At 39.9% G+C, this 20938-nt stretch overlaps 1 protein-coding gene across 1 annotated transcript in view; it reads left to right on the forward strand.

Moving 5' to 3' along the window:
* LOC107783605 (alpha-mannosidase I MNS5) overlaps positions 1-20938 on the forward strand; it is a 37107-nt gene that overhangs the window by 7765 nt on the left and 8404 nt on the right. The window contains exons 7-14 of the mRNA XM_075251638.1: positions 3921-3969; positions 4105-4284; positions 4490-4610; positions 4765-4846; positions 17342-17427; positions 17577-17677; positions 17808-17949; positions 18087-18237. Of these exons, the coding sequence (XP_075107739.1) occupies positions 3921-3969; positions 4105-4284; positions 4490-4610; positions 4765-4846; positions 17342-17427; positions 17577-17677; positions 17808-17949; positions 18087-18237 (912 nt within the window). The remainder of the gene's footprint in view (positions 1-3920; positions 3970-4104; positions 4285-4489; positions 4611-4764; positions 4847-17341; positions 17428-17576; positions 17678-17807; positions 17950-18086; positions 18238-20938) is intronic.

The raw sequence follows: 20938 nt of genomic DNA on the forward strand, positions 1-20938 counted from the left end.
CATGTTTATCTTATACTATATCACATAAAAATAAATCATGCCAGAATATTATTATTAATTAACATCTCATGAACTAATAACAATTAAAATAACAGTAGAATCCAATAACCTATTATAGATTACCGACGTATCTAATACAAAATTTCAAATTCAAGTTATGAACTATCTAAATAGCTTAACTTATATGAATACATATTTTATTCACAATAAAATAATATCAATTCATGTGCATTCAAACAATTTGACTATTACACAAAACCCATGTATTATGGTTTGAACTCTTCAAATATAATCTTAAAATATTTCGTAAATAAATTTTAGACACAATAAAACACGGTTCTGATACCACTGTAGGATTGCCGATTGCATATCGATGTACGTAACACGCAACGGAAGACAATAACAATTCTAGGCAGATCTTTTCATGTTTAAAATTTATTTACATGTCAAAGATCGAATCTAAGACGTACCTGGTGAATAGAGTCTCGTTTCAAAATTTCTTCGATAATGTTAAGACTCTATGCGTATCCACACCGAGACCGATCCTTGCTATCAACTCTTTGATCAATGAAATCGCTAACAAATTGGATGAAAAATACCATGCTGAAGTTTTTTCTCATAAACCTTCAGTGTAGTGGTAATCGGACAAGAAACTATTTTTCTTGTCAAAAACGTTTCTCTCGGCTTTTGGATTTTTTGAAGACAATCTCTACTGCTACTAGTTGAATGATACTTATATATATATCATTAACCATAGCCTTCTTTCCTTTTATGTTAAGGAAAAGGCTAATGACGGTGACTTCACGTAGCTAAGCCCAAAGTTCTTAAAATTGGACTTGTACAATTTTCTTATAAAATTGCAAATCCCATTCCTAATGGGAATCATATGAAAGCCACGTCCAACATATATACATAGTATATATGTATTGATAATTATCTTAGATAATAATTAACCAAGAGATATAATTCAATATACTATTCTAAATAGTAAAATCCAATTTGCTTACAATATTCATTAAATTTTGTGTGCTATCAAAGAATATAATAATATTTCATCCGTATTAATAACTAACTTTATTTGACTAATTAAATTGTTTAATTTAATTATCAAATAAAATAATTAATCCTTTAGCAAAGATCAGAACACTCGTTAGTGTGCAACTCCATAGGTTCAATACTAAACCGGTAGTAGATTGATTACATCAATATACTAATCAAGGATAGCGTCTAGCAACTCTCCGTAACGACCAGATAGAATGAAGTATGCAATTTACTCTGAAGAATCAGTAGAAGAATAATGTAGTAATTTCTTCTGTCCTTATAACTCCGGGTCACCCTAGGATAATAGTTCAAATGTCAAATCCTAATAGGCGACCAACTATGTGCTCATGTCAAATATAATCGACTATTGAATGACCTAAGAAACTCCATTTTTCTTTCATTCAATTGCCCTAGCCAAGGTCTTAATTTGGTCGTTTACAATTCATGACAACATGGAGCTTAAATTCATTACCAAGAGTTGACAGATTCCATCTTGATCAATCGCTAATTCTACAAGTACAAGTATTTAATCGTACCCAGTATCCTTTCAACTATCGCCCTAGGGCCATAGGTATCTAGTATCAAAACACAATAAATAACTTGTCAATTACGATGACGATCTGAGGTCAAAGGAAACTTTTACATCACATTCTTCAAGAGAATATCCTATTGACAATTTGTGGTAATTTTAACCATTAGGAATTATCCAATGAGTCGGTTCAATGATCATATCTCTATATGCATCATCTATCTATGTGATTTAGTTAGTGAGATCAACTAATCTTTATCCAATAAACACGATCACATAAATATTGATCTAACCGGATCACTAATGTCGAAATTAATAATCCTACGATTAAGAACAAATTTAGATTAAATTATAAGAAACTTCACTCTCATTATCATGATCTCCATCATAATATCAAGTCTCAAAATTTAATCAAGGAACTTATCATGTTAATCAAACAATTAATAATAACTATGATGAAAGAATATCATATGCCATATATTTTTATATCAAATAACGTTCATAAAAATGTGTTCAAATCATCAAATATGAGATTGGATCTAGGGTATAGCTACTATATCCCTAACACAAAATATATCCTTCGATTATCAAGCTTAGCATCTTGACAAGTACAATTATGAGCATAATGAAGGCAACCATTAGTGGGGATAAAAAGGCAACCTTTTCTATGAATTTACTGTTACGAAGGACACAGGTGCTGGAGTTTGGACAAGTAATTTGTGGAGTCACTTAATTTTATAATTTCTTGATTGAGATAATCTATACTATATTAAAAGTATGAATGCACTTAGCGAAATGTCGTTCGCCTTTTATACCTTTTAGGAATATATTTTGTACTGGACAAAGTAGTAATTTTAGTTATTTTCCTTATATGTAGGAATAGTCATTTAATTATTTTTCTAATATTTAGAAATAATTATTTAGTTATTTGCCTAATATTTGATATGAAAATGATATAATTATTTAATTCGAGTTCTTTCAATTTCCTGCCGGTTCGAGGAGTCTTTAATTTTATAAGTTTACGAGTATTATATTTTGTTTGTCAATTTTTTTGTTTAAGAGTCCATGTTGTCCTATTCTTATTCCACTTTTAGGTTTACGAGATCTTTTTTTTTGGGTTAAAAAGTTTTAGGTTTAGTATTGCTTATTTTCTTCTTTTTCAGAACTCCTTTTCTTCGTATAATTGTCATTTGGTTATACAAAATGAACTAATTTATTCTTTTTCTAATCTATTGGAAATATTTCATATAATATTTATTATTAATTAAAAAAACAATTTTCATTTTACTCTTGAAAAAAAGTATTATTTTCTATCAATTTACTAATCCTGTTTGAGTCTTCTAAAATGAACTTGTGAATAACTTTTCAAAAAAAAAAAAAAAATTCCAAAAAGTTCTTAAGTTTTCAAGGATTATATGTGATTGATGAAATTGGAAAATAAGCATACTAACTTATGAATTTAAAGTGATTGAATTAAAAATCTGAAATAAATTTTTAGTTGAATATATTGACTGATGATTGAGAACTTGTATGAAGATTCATCATTTTAGGGAATATTAACTATTATCTTATCACCCAAGCGTGATATTTTAATATTATTTATATAATATTTTAAAATTCTTTCTTATTGAGATAGTGTACACGCGCAAAGCACGTATCATTAGACTAGTTAATTTCAAAATGTGTTTACTTATGCTGAAACTGAATTTTTGTTTTATTATCCTTACATCCCGATCAGCTACAATGTAGTTCCTGCCGAATGTCTGTGGAGTTTCAAACTCTCCAAGTTATAATTTTCATGATAAAAACTCCCTTTACTGCAATCTCTGGTCCAACTTTAGACCAGATCATCTAATTTAAATGTGCTTGGGATTATCCTGATATCGGAATCTTTGCTGGGCTGAGAACCACGTAAAACTGTTGAAGTTTTAGGATTCAACAGGAAACCAGCCCATTTGCTTGGCGGACCATTTCCGCCATTGACTTGTGTCCTGCATAATGCCGTTGATATTTGATATAAGGAATACTACAAATATGCAATTCACTTTTGATTTTCTTTTTCCCTTAGCCTGTTAATTCAAGGTACTGTGACAGAAATATGAGAAAATAAGATTCTGTTGAATTATGGAAAATTTTGTTGCACCTAAATTCGTCTTAGAATGCTTTTAAAGATTTTCAAAACCTCAGTTGCCATTGATCAGTATTCAGTCCATGACTTGCACTACTGGTATGCCACATCAGTTCTTGCATAGCAACTAGAACTTGTTTTTAGAAGAATTATGAGGGTGATGTGTTGCACTTGTATCTGTGAAAGATAAATTTATGACACGGTAAATGCAACATGTGACAGCATGGTGTAATGGCGGATGAGACAACTGAAACGAGTACATCTGGATGTGGTAAATTACTTCTTCTTTCCTACATTACCTCTTTATCTCTTTCCCTGAACTTTGATAGCTGCCATCAAATAGATTTCACCGGCCTCCAATTAAGTCTTATCATAACATTTTTGGGTTATATTTCCATTTTAATAGGTTCTCTAATCCTTGAAATGGGTACATTATCACGTTTAACCGGTGATCCGAGATTTGAGATGGCAGCTTTGCGTGCTCTTCGTAAGTTATGGAGCATGCGGAGTTCTCTAAATCTTCTTGGCACTACACTGGATGTAGAAACTGGAAACTGGATTGAATATTCTTCTGGAATTGGAGCTGGTATGATTCTGTAGTATAGCACTTTTTAGGAGAATTCTCCACCGCTGTTCTCCTCAAATTAGTTCCGTACACTTTTTGTAAATGTCTTCTGATTCCATTGTTCTGATTTGCGTAGCTAAATAATGTCCCAGCCTTCCTTGTTTTATCTATTTCTCAGAGCAACATGTAATCTCTTGACGCTTCATTGCTTTTTGCTGTCTTTTAGGTGTGGATTCATTCTATGAATATCTGATGAAAGCCTATGTTCTATTTGGAAGAGATGAATTTTGGAAGATGTTTCAATCTGCTTACATTGCTGTGCAGAAATACTTTAGGCATGGCCCATGGTACTATAATCACACCTTGTCTGGAAATTTTGGATTTCTTTGTTTTCGTTTGTATTGCCATCATATAGCAGTTGATCTGATTATTGGTTCATTAGCCTGGGTAGTTCTCAAATTCAGCAGTCAGATCAAGATCACAACATTTAATTTTGTGTAGGTATCATGAAGCTGACATGAGAACAGGAAAAGCAACATACTGGCAGCTCACAAGTCTTCAAGCATTTTGGCCTGGATTGCAAGTAAGATGGAAATTTGTAGCATATAAATCTATAGGAAAAAAGGGCAGCCCAGTGCACAAAACATCCCCTGTTCACGCAGGGTCCGGGGAAGGCCCGCACCCCAAGGGGTGTGATGTGAACATCCACCCTAATGCAAGCATTATAGGTTGCTTTCACGGCTCGAACCCGTGACCTGTAGGTCACACAGAGACAACTTTACTGTTGCTCCAAGGCTCCCCTTCTATAAATTCATAGGAACACTTTATGTAAATCTTTGTTGTAAATAGGACATATACTCCATGCCTGCACATCCGTTCTCTTAATAAACTACTCGTTTCGTATGTACGTAAAAGAATAACTCTAAGTTGAAAACTGGAAGTGATAATTGATCTCGTCCAATTTCATTTCTTTTTTTTGTCTTTATGAAAATGGTCGATGCAATAGTAATACCCAACAAGAGTCGGGGTCGAATTCCGCAGGGAGCTATATGAATGGGAGTTAGTAGTATATATCTTAGCGTGTGAGTTTGTATATCTAAATTTGCACTTCCGCAAAATTTGGTTGTTTAAAAACCTAAATTACACTACGATTGCAATTTAAAGACTGAAACTAGGAAATTGTTTTTTTTGTTGTTTTTCAAATGATATAAAAGGCCTAGGGCTATGACCTTCACCTAGGTGTTTGCCTAATGGATTGTAAATTTTAAAGCTTGTTTTATTGGTCGGGGTGTATTATAGCTATCAACACTCGGTTACCCACTCAATACCTCTCGGTCAGAGAGTGATTTTGCCCAATTTGGCTTTCTCAACTCCAAATAGGTATTGAACAAAACGATTGAATAAAAGCTCAAGTCGGGTTTTACTATCTCTAGGTTCAACCCTTTAATTGGGCTTATCTATCTCTCGATTGACCCGATTTCTTATTAGCCAAGACTAAGCCTCTCTTTCTCAAGTAGAGACCAAGTCAAATAGGCATGAACTAATGTTTGCTACAATTAATTCTTCAAATAAAAGCAAAAACAAGGCTAAATATTAAACATTCAACCATAAAACAAGCAATAAATCAAACACCCATTAAGTTTACACACTAGGGTTGTGTGACAACCCTAGTAAAAATCTAGCTACTCATGCTTAAATTGGAAGAAAAAGAAGAAGAAATGATAATTAAACCCATATTGCTAATTAAAATGATAAACTCTATGTTCAAAAAGCTCAAAATAGCAAAAACTACTAAAAAGAGTAAAAGGAACCGTCTACTGTAGCAGCTGATATCAAAAGTTAACCTAAAAAAGTGAAACTCTTCTATTTATACAGGGCTGGAATTTTCGGATAAAAATACCCTTTCGAAGGTTCTGTGGCCGCACAATTCCATGTGCGGTCCGCACTTTTCTTCAGCTTCACAGGATTGGAAATCTGCGGCCGCATAATTCTGATCTGCAGCCGCACTGCACTCTTTCTGCGGTCCGCAAAATTGTAAGTGCGGCCGCACCTTGTTCTTCTGCGGTCCGCACAAATGTGACTGCGGTCGCATAGCTCTTCTTCGGCGGCCGCACTTTTGGTGGACTTGAGATGTAGGTTCTCTGAACTTTTGCTCTGACCCAGCTTCTGCGGCCGCACACTTCATGTGCGGACCGCACTTTGCAACATTCTCTGATGGAAGATTCTTCACAACCTGCGGCCGCAGATGATATTCTGCGGTCCGCATTTTTGAGCTTTTGTGCCTGTTTTTGTCCTTGAGTTCAGATTACTCCTTCTTGAGTTGGATTTCATCTCGGGAGCTCATCTTCCAATATTCCTGCAATTAAGCACAACTCATCAGTTTTCGGGAACATAATTAAGCGCTTTTGGACTAAAACCAAAGCTAAAGGGCGCTAATAAGTAGTCAAAATCCCCACTTATCAACTCCCCCAAACTTAAGCTTTTGCTTGTCCTCAAGCAAATAAAGTAGTTCCCACCTCCACAAGCTAGGAGCCATTCCAGCTAATCAAAAGTGAATCAATCACACATCAATTGGGACCAACAATTATCCACACCACTTATGAATTATCAACAAGGCAACAAGTTAAACTTTTAAGCACAAATAGTTCTAGTGTGACACTTGAGCATCAAGAGTTGACTTTGTTCATCAAGGAAGCTCGCTTTTTTATGTAGGCCATTGTGGATCTCAAACTCCTCCTCCTCTACTCTTCGTTTGCCTATCTCACTTAAAAATATAGCACTTAATCCAAAGATTTATGAAAGGTTTGCTCATCTCTCTCAAAAGAATGTCGCAAGTACGGCTTTAAGTACCATAGGCTTGCCCCTCATGTAAATCACCACTAATGTAAGCTCACTCTGCTTGAAATCACGTAGGGCTTTTTCGGAATGCAATGAAGGCTTTTGGACTAAGGTTGGAAATGCTATGATAGATTAAGTTCATCTTTCCTTAAGTATTCCATTTTCTTTTCTAGGCTCATGCTTTGCCAACTCTTTTAGGCATTTTCTTTTCCTTAGGGGAACTAGAGAGACTTAACATCACTCTTTCTTGGTCATGATATTCATCTTCTCCTTCTTTGATTTCTCCATGCTTTGCATCATTACTTTTCTTTGAATCCCTTCAACTCTTCAACTTATTCACTTTCTTTTTGCATTTTTCTTTTTGTTCTTTCTTTTTCTTGCCTTTTCTTCTCTTCATTTCTTTTCTCTTTTGTGCCTTGATACCTTTTTCAAATTCCTCGTCTCTCCCCCAAACTTACGTTTTTAGCCAATTGTTTCACAAGAGTGTTAAGAAAAGCTCGGGTGCCAAGAGAGGGTCACGACAAAACGGGTAAAGGCTTGTTACATGGTTATCAAATGAGAAAGGTCTTAGGCTCGAATGGGTTGACTAGGGATAACAACATTGGTGGGCAACGAAAAATTTCAAGCGGGTCAGTGAGAGCCTACAATCACTTCTCAAGCCAAACAAAACTTAAAATTTCGCCTAGAAACACATTCGGGGCAAGTTCTAGACCATTCGCCCGGGTACTTGGACTTGCAACAACAATATCTCACCTCTCACGCAGCTGGATTGTTAAACAGGATAGAGTCGAGGGCCCACAACGACCATATTCAAGATTGAAAATTACTATGGTTCGACTAAACCACTCGATGATTGCCTAAGCCGACACAAGAGTCAAAAGGTCACTAACTAGAGCTATTTCTTTCCAAAAACCTTGTTTTTAACCATAAGCACGTAGTTAAGTGTGTTGGTACCAAGTGAAATATGTTTGACTCTTCGAGCATGAATCAATTAGGTCTTTTTATTCATTATTACTACTATTATTATCTAAACACCAAAAACGGACTCAATCCCTTAAGAAAGTTTTCACGCCATCCATCGTTGGAAAGAGCCGCCCGGTTCACACAAAAACCACCTTCGGAAAGAACCGTGACATTAAGAAAATTAGAGGCTTATTATCCACTAAAACATAAAAAGAAGCTATTAAATAAAAAAGAAGCTACTAATTCAAAAAGAAGACAAGCATAAAGATAAAGAAGCTTTAAAACAAAAGAACTATTGAAAGCTAAACGAATATACATAATGAGAGATAAGAGGGAATATATACATAATGAGGAAGAGGAAGAAAATAGTAATAAGTTAATTACAGGCCAAATGTCTCATAGTTATCAAAATACAGAATCATTAGAATGTGTCAAAGAAACTCCACCCCCCGACTAAAAATAAGCATTGTCCCCAATGCTTAACAACATAAGAGTAAGAGAAAGGTGAGAGTGAAGAAAACTCCCTATGGCTCTGTGGCCATCTCTGTGTCTCCAACAGTGGCACCGACCTCAGCGTCATCCAATTGGATCTCATCATCCTCAAGTCCGGGAGTGGCTGGGTTGGTGAACATCTGACGGACTGCCTCAGCAGTGTCTGGCTCCTCAGACTGGCCAGCTGGTACTGTAGGTGCTGTAGGAGCTGGGCCTGGGTGGTGCGGGTCTATCAACATGTCAAATGGAATGTCTCTAGCTGCTGCAAGCTTTGTAATCTGGCTCCGAAGCTCGTCCACTGACTTCTTAGATGCCTGTCGCTTTCTTATTTTCTTTACCACTTTGCACAACTCTTCGATCATTGTCCCATGCTGCACTAAAGTGGCCATGATCGTGTTTTGATTTTCCATGAGCTTCTTCAAAGTTCCATCAACTGTGGGGGAATCTGGGGTGCCGGAGAGGATGACTGTGCTGCAACATGACTGGATATGTCAGTCAGCTTTGCAGTAGTTGTATGCATCCAGTTGTTGAGGTTCACCAGTGTCTGGGAGACTCGCAGCGCAGAGAGTGGAGCAGATGGCATAGGTACCGGCTTCAAAGCCGAGGTGGGAGGTACTGAGGCTGAAGGTGGAGTCATGGCAGCTGCACTGGTAGAAGGCTCTGCTGAATTGGATGGCATATCAGTTGTCTTTGTACCCACCACCGATGGCTCATCAGACTGGCCTACGGTGGTGTCGGCTGACCCTTTCTCTTTGGGTTGTGTGCATTCATTAGAGAATACCAAGAGAAGGGCTTCTTCGCCCGAACCTTCATGTCATAATCTCTAGGTTCTACCCGTGCATCCGTAAGGTATTCAGTGATGGTGTTGGGATACGGGTAGGAAGTATCAGCTTGCCTGGCGACCACTGACATGTTGGCCGACATCACTGCACTCACATTGATCGGGTACCCGGCCATAATAGAGGCGAGTAGAACTGCCCGTGGAATAGGTAAGTTTGTCTCGTTCAGGCACGGGTCTAGTCTGCTGCATACGAAGGTCTGCCATCCCTTCGCCTCGAAATTTAGGGTGTTCCGCTGAATAGGAACCCCTGCAATGATCCATGGTGGTGGTGGCCCCGGGGATGCAAGAAGCTCAGCTAGCCATGGGCGAGCTGCATCACCCGTCAGCCAGCTTCTCCAAAATACTGTGCCGGCTCAACGTCCTCAAACCCCAAGTAGGAGTTCAGTGTGTGCTGGTCGAACTGCACCTTCAGATTTCTCACTTTTGTAACTTTGGTCCCTTTCTTTATGTGTGCCACATTGGTATAGAACTCCCGGACCAAATACTCCTTGGCGTCCATAACTGACTGGGTGAACCACATCCACCCATCCTTTCCCGGAACTGTCTCAACACTTCTGGATTGTACTTGTCAAGATCTTTGAGCTGGTGAAGGCAGCTAGACTCACAAAACGGTCCTCCCAGATCTCTTTCTTCTTCGACTTCTCAAGGCCGACAACTATAGTATCACCCCTTCGGCTATCGTCCGGAATATCGTCAACAGTAGCTACTGGTGCCTCAGTGACAGTTGTAGAAGAGGTCTCTGAAGCCTGACTTGCACTCTCCGAACCCTCGGATGTGCTATGTGAGCAGGAAGGCTCGTCCCGGAGTTGATACCTTCCCTGTGGCTGTTGTGGCAGTGATTGGACTGCAGGCTGCTCTTGCACTGAGTCGCCCTCCGATGCTTCCCGAGATGGGGCATATGAATTAGATTCGGAGGGCTCGGGCTGTCTTCCTCGGCCTGCTGCAGCTTTCTTGGTGATTATCTTCTGGAGGGCGAGGGGTAAAGTGCTTTTGGCTCGGCCTCTGGAAGGTTCACCCTTCCTTTTTGAAGTGTCACCGCGGCCACGAGATCTAACCATTTTCTGCAACAAGCAACAACAGAAGTCAGTTGTAATTCAATTGCACACAGACAGTATATCACAGTGTAGAACATGAGTGCAGGGTGGGGAAGTGCGGTCCGCACAATTACAAGTGCGTCCGCAGACTGGGATGTGCGGACCGTACAACTTGAACTTGCGGCCGCAGAAATGGAACTGCGGTCTGCACAATTTTGTGCGCGACCGCAGAATAGAAGTGCGGCCGCACATTAGAATTCCAAAAAGTACCAACTCTCTGATGACTGAGATTGGTCTGATCTGCGGCCGCACACACTTATCTGCGGCCGTGGTGAAATTTCTGCGGTCCGCACAATTTCAAGTGCGACCGCAGAATCATGCTTGATCAAAGAATCCCTATTCTCTACTTCTGACGCGGTGGAATTTCTGCGGTCCGCACAATTTCAAGTGCGGCCGCAGGTTTCAAACCAACTATCTTTGTACAAGGACGAACTTGCATATGCATGATACCGTAATTCATTCAAATGTGCAACCCGCAAGTTAGCGGTTGCATCCGAATCAAGATTCAGTTTCTTTAAAGCCCACATGACTTTGTGCTCAAGTTCCACCGGAAGATGACAAGCTTTGCCAAACACCAACCGGTATGGAGACATCCCAATAGGAATTTTGAAAGCAGTCCGATAGGCCCATAGTGCATCATCAAGCTTCTTTGACCAATCCGTCCGGTTAGCATTCACTTGTTTTTACAAGATACTTTTTATTTCCCGGTTGGAGACTTCCACTTGACCGCTAGCTTGAGGATGATAGGGAGTTGTAACTTTATGAGTGACATCATACTTACTAAGCAAAGTGTCAAACGCCTTGTTGCAGAAATGTGACCCCCCATCGCTTATGATAGCCCGCGGAGTACCAAATGTTGTGAAAATATTCTTTTTCAAGAACGCCACCACACTCCTCGCTTCATTATTGGGTAGAGCAACGGCCTCAACCCATTTAGACACATAATCAACCGCGACCAAGATGAAGGTGTTTCCACAAAAACTCACAAAAGGACCCATGAAGTCAATACCCCACACGTCAAAGATATCGATCTCCAAAATGGTAGTGAGAGGCATTTCATTTTTCTTCGAGATTCCACCGGCCCGTTGGCATTCATCACATCTTTTCACCATATCACTTGCATCTTTGTAAAGAGTGGGCCAATAGAAACCACAATTTAGCACTTTAGCCGCCGTTCTTGCTCCGCCATGGTGACCACCATAAGGCGAAGAATGGCAAGCCTAAAGAATAACATTTTGCTCTTCATCCGGTACACATCTTCTAATTACCCCATCCGTGCAAATTCGGAAGAGGTAAGGCTCGTCCCAATAATAATCTTGACAATCCCGTTTGAACTTTTTCCTTTGATTTGAAACTCATCCGGGATGATTCCACATACAAGGAGGTTTGCTAGATCGGCGAACTATGGCACCTCCTTCATTGAAATGGCTAAGAGTTGCTCATCGGGGAAGGAGTCATTGATTTCAAGGCCTTCATGCGGCCTCCCCTCCTCCTCCAAACGAGACAAGTGGTCCGCCACTTGATTTTCACTCCCTTTCCAATCTTGAATGTCAATATCAAACTTTTGCAACAATAGCACCCATCTCATCAACCTAGCTTTTGAATCTTTCTTGCTCATAAGATAGCGAAGTGCCGCATGATCCGTATGAACAATAATCTTTGCACCCATCAAGTATGGGCGGAACTTCTCAATTGCAAACACAATGGTAAGGAGCTCTTTTTCAGTAACGGTGTAATTTACTTGGGCATCATTCATGGTCTTACTAGCATAGTAGACCGGATGAAAAATCTTACTGATACGTTGCCCCAAAACTGCTCCAACCGCTATATCACTAGCATCAAACATGAGCTCAAAAAGAATACTTCAATTAGGAGCAATGATAATGGGAGTTGTTGTCAACTTGAACTTTAGCAATTCAAAGGCTCTCATGCAATCATCATTGAAGTAAAACTTAGCATCTTTTTCTAAAAGCTTGTACAAGGGGTTCACCACTTTGGAAAAATCCCTTATGAAGCGCCGGTAGAACCCCGCGTGACCCAAGAAACTTCTCACGCCTTTCACTGATGTTGGAGGTGGAAGTTTAGAAATCACCTCTATCTTCGCCTTGTCGACCTCAATGCCCTTCTTTGAAATTTTGTGGTCAAGGACAATGCCCTCCTCGACCATGAAATGGCATTTCTCCCAATTCAACACCAAGTTCGTTTCTTCACACATTGCCAATACTTTATCCAACTTTGCCAAGCAATCATCAAAGGAATTCCCGACTACCGAAAAGTCATCCATGAAGACTTCAAGGTAGTCCTCGACCATATCCGTAAAGATCGCCATCATACACCGTTGAAATGTTGTCGGTGCATTGCATAAGCCAAATGGCATCCGCTTGAAAGCGAAAGTGCCATAGGGATAGGTGAAAGTTGTTTTCTCTTGATCTTCTGGGGCAATAAGGATTTGGTTGTAGCCCGAATATCCATCTAGAAAGCAATAGAAAGCACGACCGACCAACCTATCAAGCATTTGGTCAAGAAAGGGGAGTGGGAAATGGTCTTTCCTTGTCACTTTGTTTAACGTCCGATAGTCCATACACACTCTCCATCCGGTAACTGTTCTTGTTGGAATCAACTTTTTCTTATCATTGGTGACCATAGTTATGCCCCCTTCTTAGGGACACATTGCACCGGACAAGTCCATGAACTGTCGGAAATGGGGTAGACCACCCCGGCATCTAACCACTTGATGATCTCCTTTTTGACCATGTCTTGCATGGCTTCATTGAGTCTCCTTTGATGTTCTATGGAGGGTTTGGCATCTTCCTCCAAGTTAATCTTGTGCATGCAAAACGCGGGGCTTATTCCCTAAATATCCGCCAAAGTCCACCCAATAGCTTTCTTCCTCTTGTGGAGCACCGCCAATGTGGAGTCAACCTGCACGTTAGCCAAACAAGAGGAAAGAATAACTAGTAAAGTAGAACAAGGGCCAAGGAATTCATACCTGGGATGTGGAGGCAATGGCTTCAACTCCAAGATAGAGGGCTCTTCAATTGAAGGCTTTGTAGGAGGAGTTTTCCTGTTTTCAAGATCCAAGGAAAGCTTCGGGGTGCATAGTTGTACGACCCCATTCCTTGCAAAGAATTAACACATTCCATGAAGTCATCCATCTCGTCATCATCAAAATTTAGCAAGACAGCCTCCAACATGTCACCCACATTAATCGTGGCACTTGCATCATCAATAATCACATCGGTTACCAAGTCCACGAATGAACACACTTCATTGCTATTCGGTTGCCTCACAGATTTGCACACGTGGAACACTACCTTTTCATCACCCACCCGGAAAGTGAGCTCTCCGGCTTCCACATCAACAAGAGTCTTCCCCGTAGCAAGGAAAGGTCTACCAAGCATAATCGGGACTTCATAGTCCACTTCACAATCAAGAATAACAAAATACGCCGGGAGAATAAACTTGTCAACTCGAACCAATACATCCTCAATCACCACCAACGGTCTCTTCATTATACGATCGACCATTTGTAATCTCATAGACGTGGGTCTTGGCTACCCAATTCCCAATGTCTTGAAAACCGAATAGGGCATCAAATTGATACTTGCCCCAGGATCACAAAGAGCTTTGGCAAACTCGGCACTTCCAATGGTGCAAGGGATTGTGAAAGCACCGGGATCTTCCAACTTAGGAGCCATCGAATGCCCCCTTAGGACGAGAATTTAGAGCTTGAGAGATTTGACCCTATTTACACCTCTAGATTGCGGATCGATGTGTTGTGTGAAGTAAGTTGGGCATCAGAATCGGCATTCTTCTCCATCATTTGTTTGAACATTTTCTCAATACGGCCCATTTCATTGTTGGAAGACTAGGACCATGGGAAGGATAAGGGGGTGGGTTGTTCGGTTGTTGAGACATCGGGGCCTTTGAAAACCCGACCCCCGATTTCCTTGATTGTTGTTCCACCCGCCTTGGTTGTTGCCTCCCCAATTGCCTTGGTTATTATTGTTGTGCCAATTCCCTTGGTTATTGCTTCCACTCCAATTGACTTGATTGTTTCCACCACTCCAATTACCTTGATTTTGAGAATTCCAATTGCCTTGATTGTTTGAAGGTCTCCATTGATGTTGACTAGGGCCTTGGAAGTTGTTTCTTTGCCCTTGAAAATTGTTCACATATTGGACCTCCTCTTCTTGGTCATTGTAAGATTTATTTTGAGCAAATCCACTATCATCTTGCACAAATTATTCACTCTTTGATGCACTTGTGGACTTCTTGTTTTTCGCTTGTTCACCATCATATTTACTCCTTCCATTGCATTGACTTGTCTCGGATTTTGCACTTGTTGAAGTTGAGCCTTTGCCAATTGGTTCATGGTGATAGTCAACTCGGCTATGACTTGTCCATGATCATGCAACTCTTTGTGAAGGTGAATCACGTTGGGGTCACCTTATGGAACATTAGCTCGAGATTGCCACGCCGAAGAAGTATCCGCCATCTCATCCAAGATATCACACGCCTCCGCATAAGGCGTAGTCATGAAGTTCCCACCGGCAAGTTGATTCACTACACATTTGTTGGTTGTATTGATCCCCCGATAAAAAGTTCGTTGAATCGTGTTCTCCGTCATATCATTGTTGGGGCACTCTTTCACCATTGTTCTATATCTTTCCCATATCTCGTGTAGTGGTTCATTGGACTCTTGCTTGAATGCTAGAATTTCATCTCGAAGAATAGCCATGTGCCCGGGAGAGAAGTATTTAGAGATAAATTTCTCCGCTAGTTCATCCGAAGTATGAATGGAATGATTTGGCAAACGTTCCAACCATTCTAAAGCTTTCCCCCGTAGAGAGAAAGGAAAAAGCCTTAGCCTCAAAGCATCCTCGGAGACATTAGTTTGTTTGCTCCCCTAACACGTATCTACGAACCGCTTCAAATGTTTATATGCATTTTGACCCGGTGCACCGGTGAAGAACCCTCGTTGCTGGAGCAAAGTGAGCATCACATTGGTTATTTGGAAGTTGCCCGCCCTAATACGGGGAGGGGTTATAGCACTTGCATACCCTTCATTCGGCAACACCCGGTGTGGAGCCGCTCGTGGTGGAGGTGGGGGTGGAGTGGGTACATTGTCTTGAGGCAGTCGGCCTCGTCTATTGGCCTAAGGTTCAAGAGGGACCTCATCCATTTGATCATCCTCAACATCCACATCCCCACGACTATGTTTCCTAGATCGTTGTTTGTCATGATTGCACCTACAATACTCACACGTTAGTAACAAGGAAGGAAAATAAGATATCCCAAAAACACACCTAAATATATAGCTAACACAGTTTTTAGCTCCCCGGCAACGGCGCCAAAAATTGATTTCGTCCAATTTCACTCCTCTATTCGGGGTTATGAAAACGGTCGATGCAATAATAATACCCAACAAGAGTCAGGGTCGAATTCCGCAGGGAGCTATATGAATGGGAGTTAGTAGCATATATCTTAGCGTGTGAGTTTGTATATCTAAATTTGCACTTCCGCAAAGTTTGATTGTTTAAAAACCTAAATTACACTACGATTGCAATTTAAGACTGAAACTAGGAAATTATTTTTTTGTTGTTTTTCAAATGATATAAAAGGCCTAGGGCTATGACCTTCACCTAGGTGTTTGCCTAATGGGTTGTAAACTTTAAAGTTTGTTTTATTGGTCGGGATGTATTATAGCTATCAACACTCGGTTACCCACTCAATACCTCTTGGTCAGAGAGTGATTTTGCCCAATTTGGCTTTCTCAAGTCCAAATGGGTATTGAACAAAACGGTTGAATAAAAGCTCAAGTCAGGTTTTACTATCTCTAGGTTCAACGTTTAATTGGGCTTATCAATCTCTCGATTGACTCAATTTCTTATTAGCCAAGTTTTCCTAGACTAAGCCTCTCTTTTTCAAGTAGAGACCAAATCAAATAGGCATGAACTAATGTTTGCAACAATTAATTCTTCAAATAAAAGCAAAAACAAGGCTAAATATTAAACATCCAACCATAAACAAGCAATAAATCAAACACCCATTAAGTTTACACACTAGGGTTGGGTGACAACCCTAGTAAAAATCTAGCTACTCATGCTTAAATTGGAAGAAAAAGAAGAAGAAATGATAATTAAACCCATATTGCTAATTAAAATGATAAACTCTATGTTCAAAAAGCTCAAAATAGCAAAAATTACTAAAAAGAGGAAAATGAACCGTCTACTGTAGCAGCTGATGTCAAAAGTTAACCTAAAAATGTGAAACTCTTCTATTTATACCGGGCTGGAATTTTCGAACAAAAATGTCCTTTCGAAGGTTTTGCGGCCGCAAAATTCCGCACTTTTCTTCAGCTTGACAGGATTGGAAATTTGCGGCCGCACCTTGTTCTTCTGCGGTCCGCACAAATGTGACTGCGGCCGCGTAGCTCTTCTTCGGCGGCCGCACAATAATTGTGCGGTCCGCACTTTTGGTGGACTTGAGATGCAGGTTCTCTGAACTTTTGCTCTGACCCAGCTTCGGCGGCCGCACACTTCATGTGCGGACCGCACTTTGAAACATTCTCTGATGGAAGATTCTTCACAACCTACGGCCGCAGATGAGATTCTGCGGTCTGCACTTCTGAGCTTTTGTGCCTGTTTTGTCCTTGAGTTCATATTACTCCTTCTTGAGTTGGATTTCATCTCGGGAGCTCATCTTCCAATATTCCTGCAATTAAGCACAGTTCATCAGTTTTCGGGAACATAATTAAGCGCTTTTGGACTAAAACGAAAGCTAAAGGGCGCTAATAAGTAGTCAAAATCCCCACTTATCAATAACCAACATGATATTTTGGTCTCAGGTTCAAGTTGGGGATATCGAGGCAGCTAATTCATCACACCGCGAATTTTTCAAGGTGTGGAAGAAATATGGAGTACTTCCTGAGAGGTAAGATATTTCTCCTCCATTTTTTCCTTTGGTCTCTTAAGTCCTTTTTCCTGCTTCTGCCTCTGCTTTCCTTGCGATAAGCTAGCTCTAGCATAATTGGTTTTATTGTGATGGTTGTTTTCCTTATAGGAACCTTTTCAATAATTTAGGTATCTGCTGGACCATCAGCTGTTGCATCCTACTGAAAAATACTATCCTCTACGCCCTGAATTGGCAGAGTCCACATTTTACTTATACCAAGCAACCAAAGGTGTATGACTCTTCTTTTTGCCTAGTCATAATTTTGGTTTCTTCAAAATAGTCATTGTTTAGCTTCTAAAATTTGTGAAAAAGACTATTTTCTCAAACTTTCAGTAATACAGTAGTTTTTCTCTTAACAGATCCATGGTACATGGAAGTGGGTGAATCAATAATAAATTCTCTGAATGCACACACAAGAGTTAAAGGCGGCTTTGCCAGCATTAGGGACGTGACTACAATGCAATTAGAAGACCATCAGCATAGTTTCTTCCTGGCAGAAACGTAAGCCTTTTGTATCTTCATCTTATTTGCATAACATATGCAGTATGGAAGCTGACTGATGTTTGATCAAGTCTCCCTCCGAATGTGATGATCGTCCATGCAATTATGGCTGCTTAATTTTCTTCTGATTTCTGCAGGTGCAAGTATTTGTATCTACTTTTTGATGATTCGTTTCTCCTTAATCAAAATTACATTTTTACAACTGAGGGTCATCCCCTGCCTGTTAGACGCAGTTGGCATGAGAGGCTTCCTGAGGCTTATAATCTAAGTAATGGAAGTTCTGTCAAGGTATAATTTCCTTTCCATTAACAATTGTCATTGGTCTGTGTTGTCTAGTTTTATTAGTAAATTTGTTTCTTCTTCTGCTTTTTCTTTCCATGCGTGTTTCCTTAATTTCCAATGGCAAGGGGGTGCATCGTGAGTCAGTCCTTGAAGAGAAATAGTCATATCTGCTGTATCATATCACGAACTTGCACATCTTAATCCTGACCCTTCAGTGTTCATATATCTGCTGTATTCACATCTTTGTAATATTACCTTTTAGTAGAAAACATACAGAGCTTCTAGTACTTTATTTTTATTTTGTATAATATTGGCATGAGATGAGTTAAAATGAAGAAATATGGTCAGTGAGGATTCATACCGCTAAGGCGCCAACCCCAGCTTGTTTGGGGCTGAGGCATTATAATAATTGTTGTTGCTTCTTAAGTATTACCTAGAGGTGGAAAACGAGTGAAGACTTGTGGAAATAAGAAGTTAGTTGCTAATTAGTTAGTAGTTGTAGTTGCTAATTAGTTAGTTGGACTAAAGTGTAATTAGAAAAACTAAGAGGTGTACAAGAGTGATAACCAACTTAGTCTATAAAGAGGACTAAGTCGGTTATCACTGAACATAACAAAAATGAGCTACTGATCTTCTCTTCTCTATTCTTCTTCTCTCTGAATTCAATACTACAGATCGAAGTTCATTGTGCATGTGAGAGTCGTGTAGATGTGTGCTCAATTAGTGCAAGTCGAAATGGTATAAGAGCGGAAATCGATCGATTTGAGTTGTTCTTCGCCTTCAATTTGAGAACTTAGCTGAGTTCGAAGCTTGCAGAGGTACGACAATGGCGGACGATGAAATTGGACAGCTTCCTCACAACCATTCACTATACCTTAAGGATTCAGATTCGCTGGGAACAGCCTTGATAGCTCTCAAACTCACAGGGCCAGAAAATTATGCACTGTGGAGTAGATCTATGAGAGTAGCTCTCCTAGTGAAGAACAAGTTAGGGTTTGTGGATGGAGCCTGTCTCAAAGCTTCATACAGAGGAGAATTAGTGGCGCAATGGGAAAGGTGTAATGCAGTGGTCGTCTCATGGCTTAGTAGCACTGTAGCGGCAGAGTTGGTGCCAAGCATCATGTACGCATCAAGTGCGAGAAAAATCTGGGACGAGTTCAAGGAAAGGTTTGACAAAGATGACCTGACCAAAATCTATCTGATATCTGCTGACATTGCAACCTTAAAGCAAGGTACAGAATCTGTGACCTCTTATTTCTCAAAATTGAAAGACTTATGGAATGAATTAGATATCCTAGCACCATTACCCTCATGTGACTCTGAAGAATCACGCCCATACGTAGATCATTTAGTGAGACAAAGGCTACTACAATTCTTAATGGGGCTGAATGAGAGTTATAGCCATGTGAGAAGTGCAGTGTTGCTAAAAAGGCCAGTCCTTACTGTGAACCAAGCCTATGCAGTTGTAGTGCAGGAGGAGAGTCAGAGGGAATTAGGAGTGGTTGATACAAATAGGGAGCCAATGACTATGTTAGCAGGAAAAGGAAATCAGTTTCTGAAGGGGAAGAAGCCAGGACTTGTCTCTGAACACTGTGGGTACAAAGGGCATTTAAAGGAAAACTGCTACAAGATCATTGGGTACCCAGCAGACTTCAAAAGCAAGAAGAAAGGTCAATTTCCTGCCAAATCTTATGCTAACAATGTCAATGGAGAAAAGGAAGTTGCAATGAACAATCAGCCACAGGGGAACTATATGATTGAGGATCAATACATGCACCTAGTAAGTCTGTTAACAAAGTCATCAATGGAAGGAAGTTCCAACAACACAGCAGGCTCAGCAAACATGACATGACAGGTATAAAGTCACTATTATCTAATGCAAGATCATATGATTGGATAGTAGATTCAGGAGCATCACACCATATCACCTTTTGCAAGGAAGTTTTAGAAAAATTAAGGAGAGTTAATAGAGGAAACAGTAGTGGAGTTCAAATACCTACGGGAAGAAGATCAAAAATAGTACACACAGGAGATGCAACAATACTAGGAGGACAGAAGATTAGGAATGTTTTACATGTGCCTGACTTTAAGTTCAATCTCATTTCAATATCCAAGCTGACTAGAGATTTATGTTGTTCAGCCTGCTTCTACCCTGGTTTTTGTGTGTTTCAGGGACTTTACAATGGCAGGGTACTGGGGATTGGTAGAGAAGATGAAGGGTTGTACATAATTAGAAGTGAAGAGGAGGAAATAGTAGCTGTGGGGATTGGTAGAGAAGATGAAGGGTTGTACATAATTAGAAGTGAAGAGGAGGAAATAGTAGCTGGATCAGTCAAAAAGGAAGAAATAAATGCAGCATTGTGGCATCAAAGGATGGGACATGCATCCACAGGTTCCTTACAATGCTTGCCAGATTTGAAGAATAAAGTGAATCAAGATGTGCAGAAGAACTGTGAGATTTGTCCATTAGCCAAGCAGAGTAGACTGAAGTTTCCTATTAGTAGTCATCAATCTGATTGCATTTTCCAACTTGTGCACATAGATGTGTGGGGACCATACAAAGTAGCTACTTATGACAAGAGGCATTACTTTGTAACCATAGTAGATGACTATAGTAGGTATACTTGGGTCTGTTTGCTACAATCTTAATGTGAAGTAATATTAGTATTGAAGGATTTCTTTTCTCTTGTGAAGAATCAGTTTAATA

This window comes from Nicotiana tabacum, chromosome 4 (assembly GCF_000715075.1).
Source record: "Nicotiana tabacum cultivar K326 chromosome 4, ASM71507v2, whole genome shotgun sequence".
Taxonomy (NCBI): Eukaryota; Viridiplantae; Streptophyta; class Magnoliopsida; order Solanales; family Solanaceae; genus Nicotiana; species Nicotiana tabacum.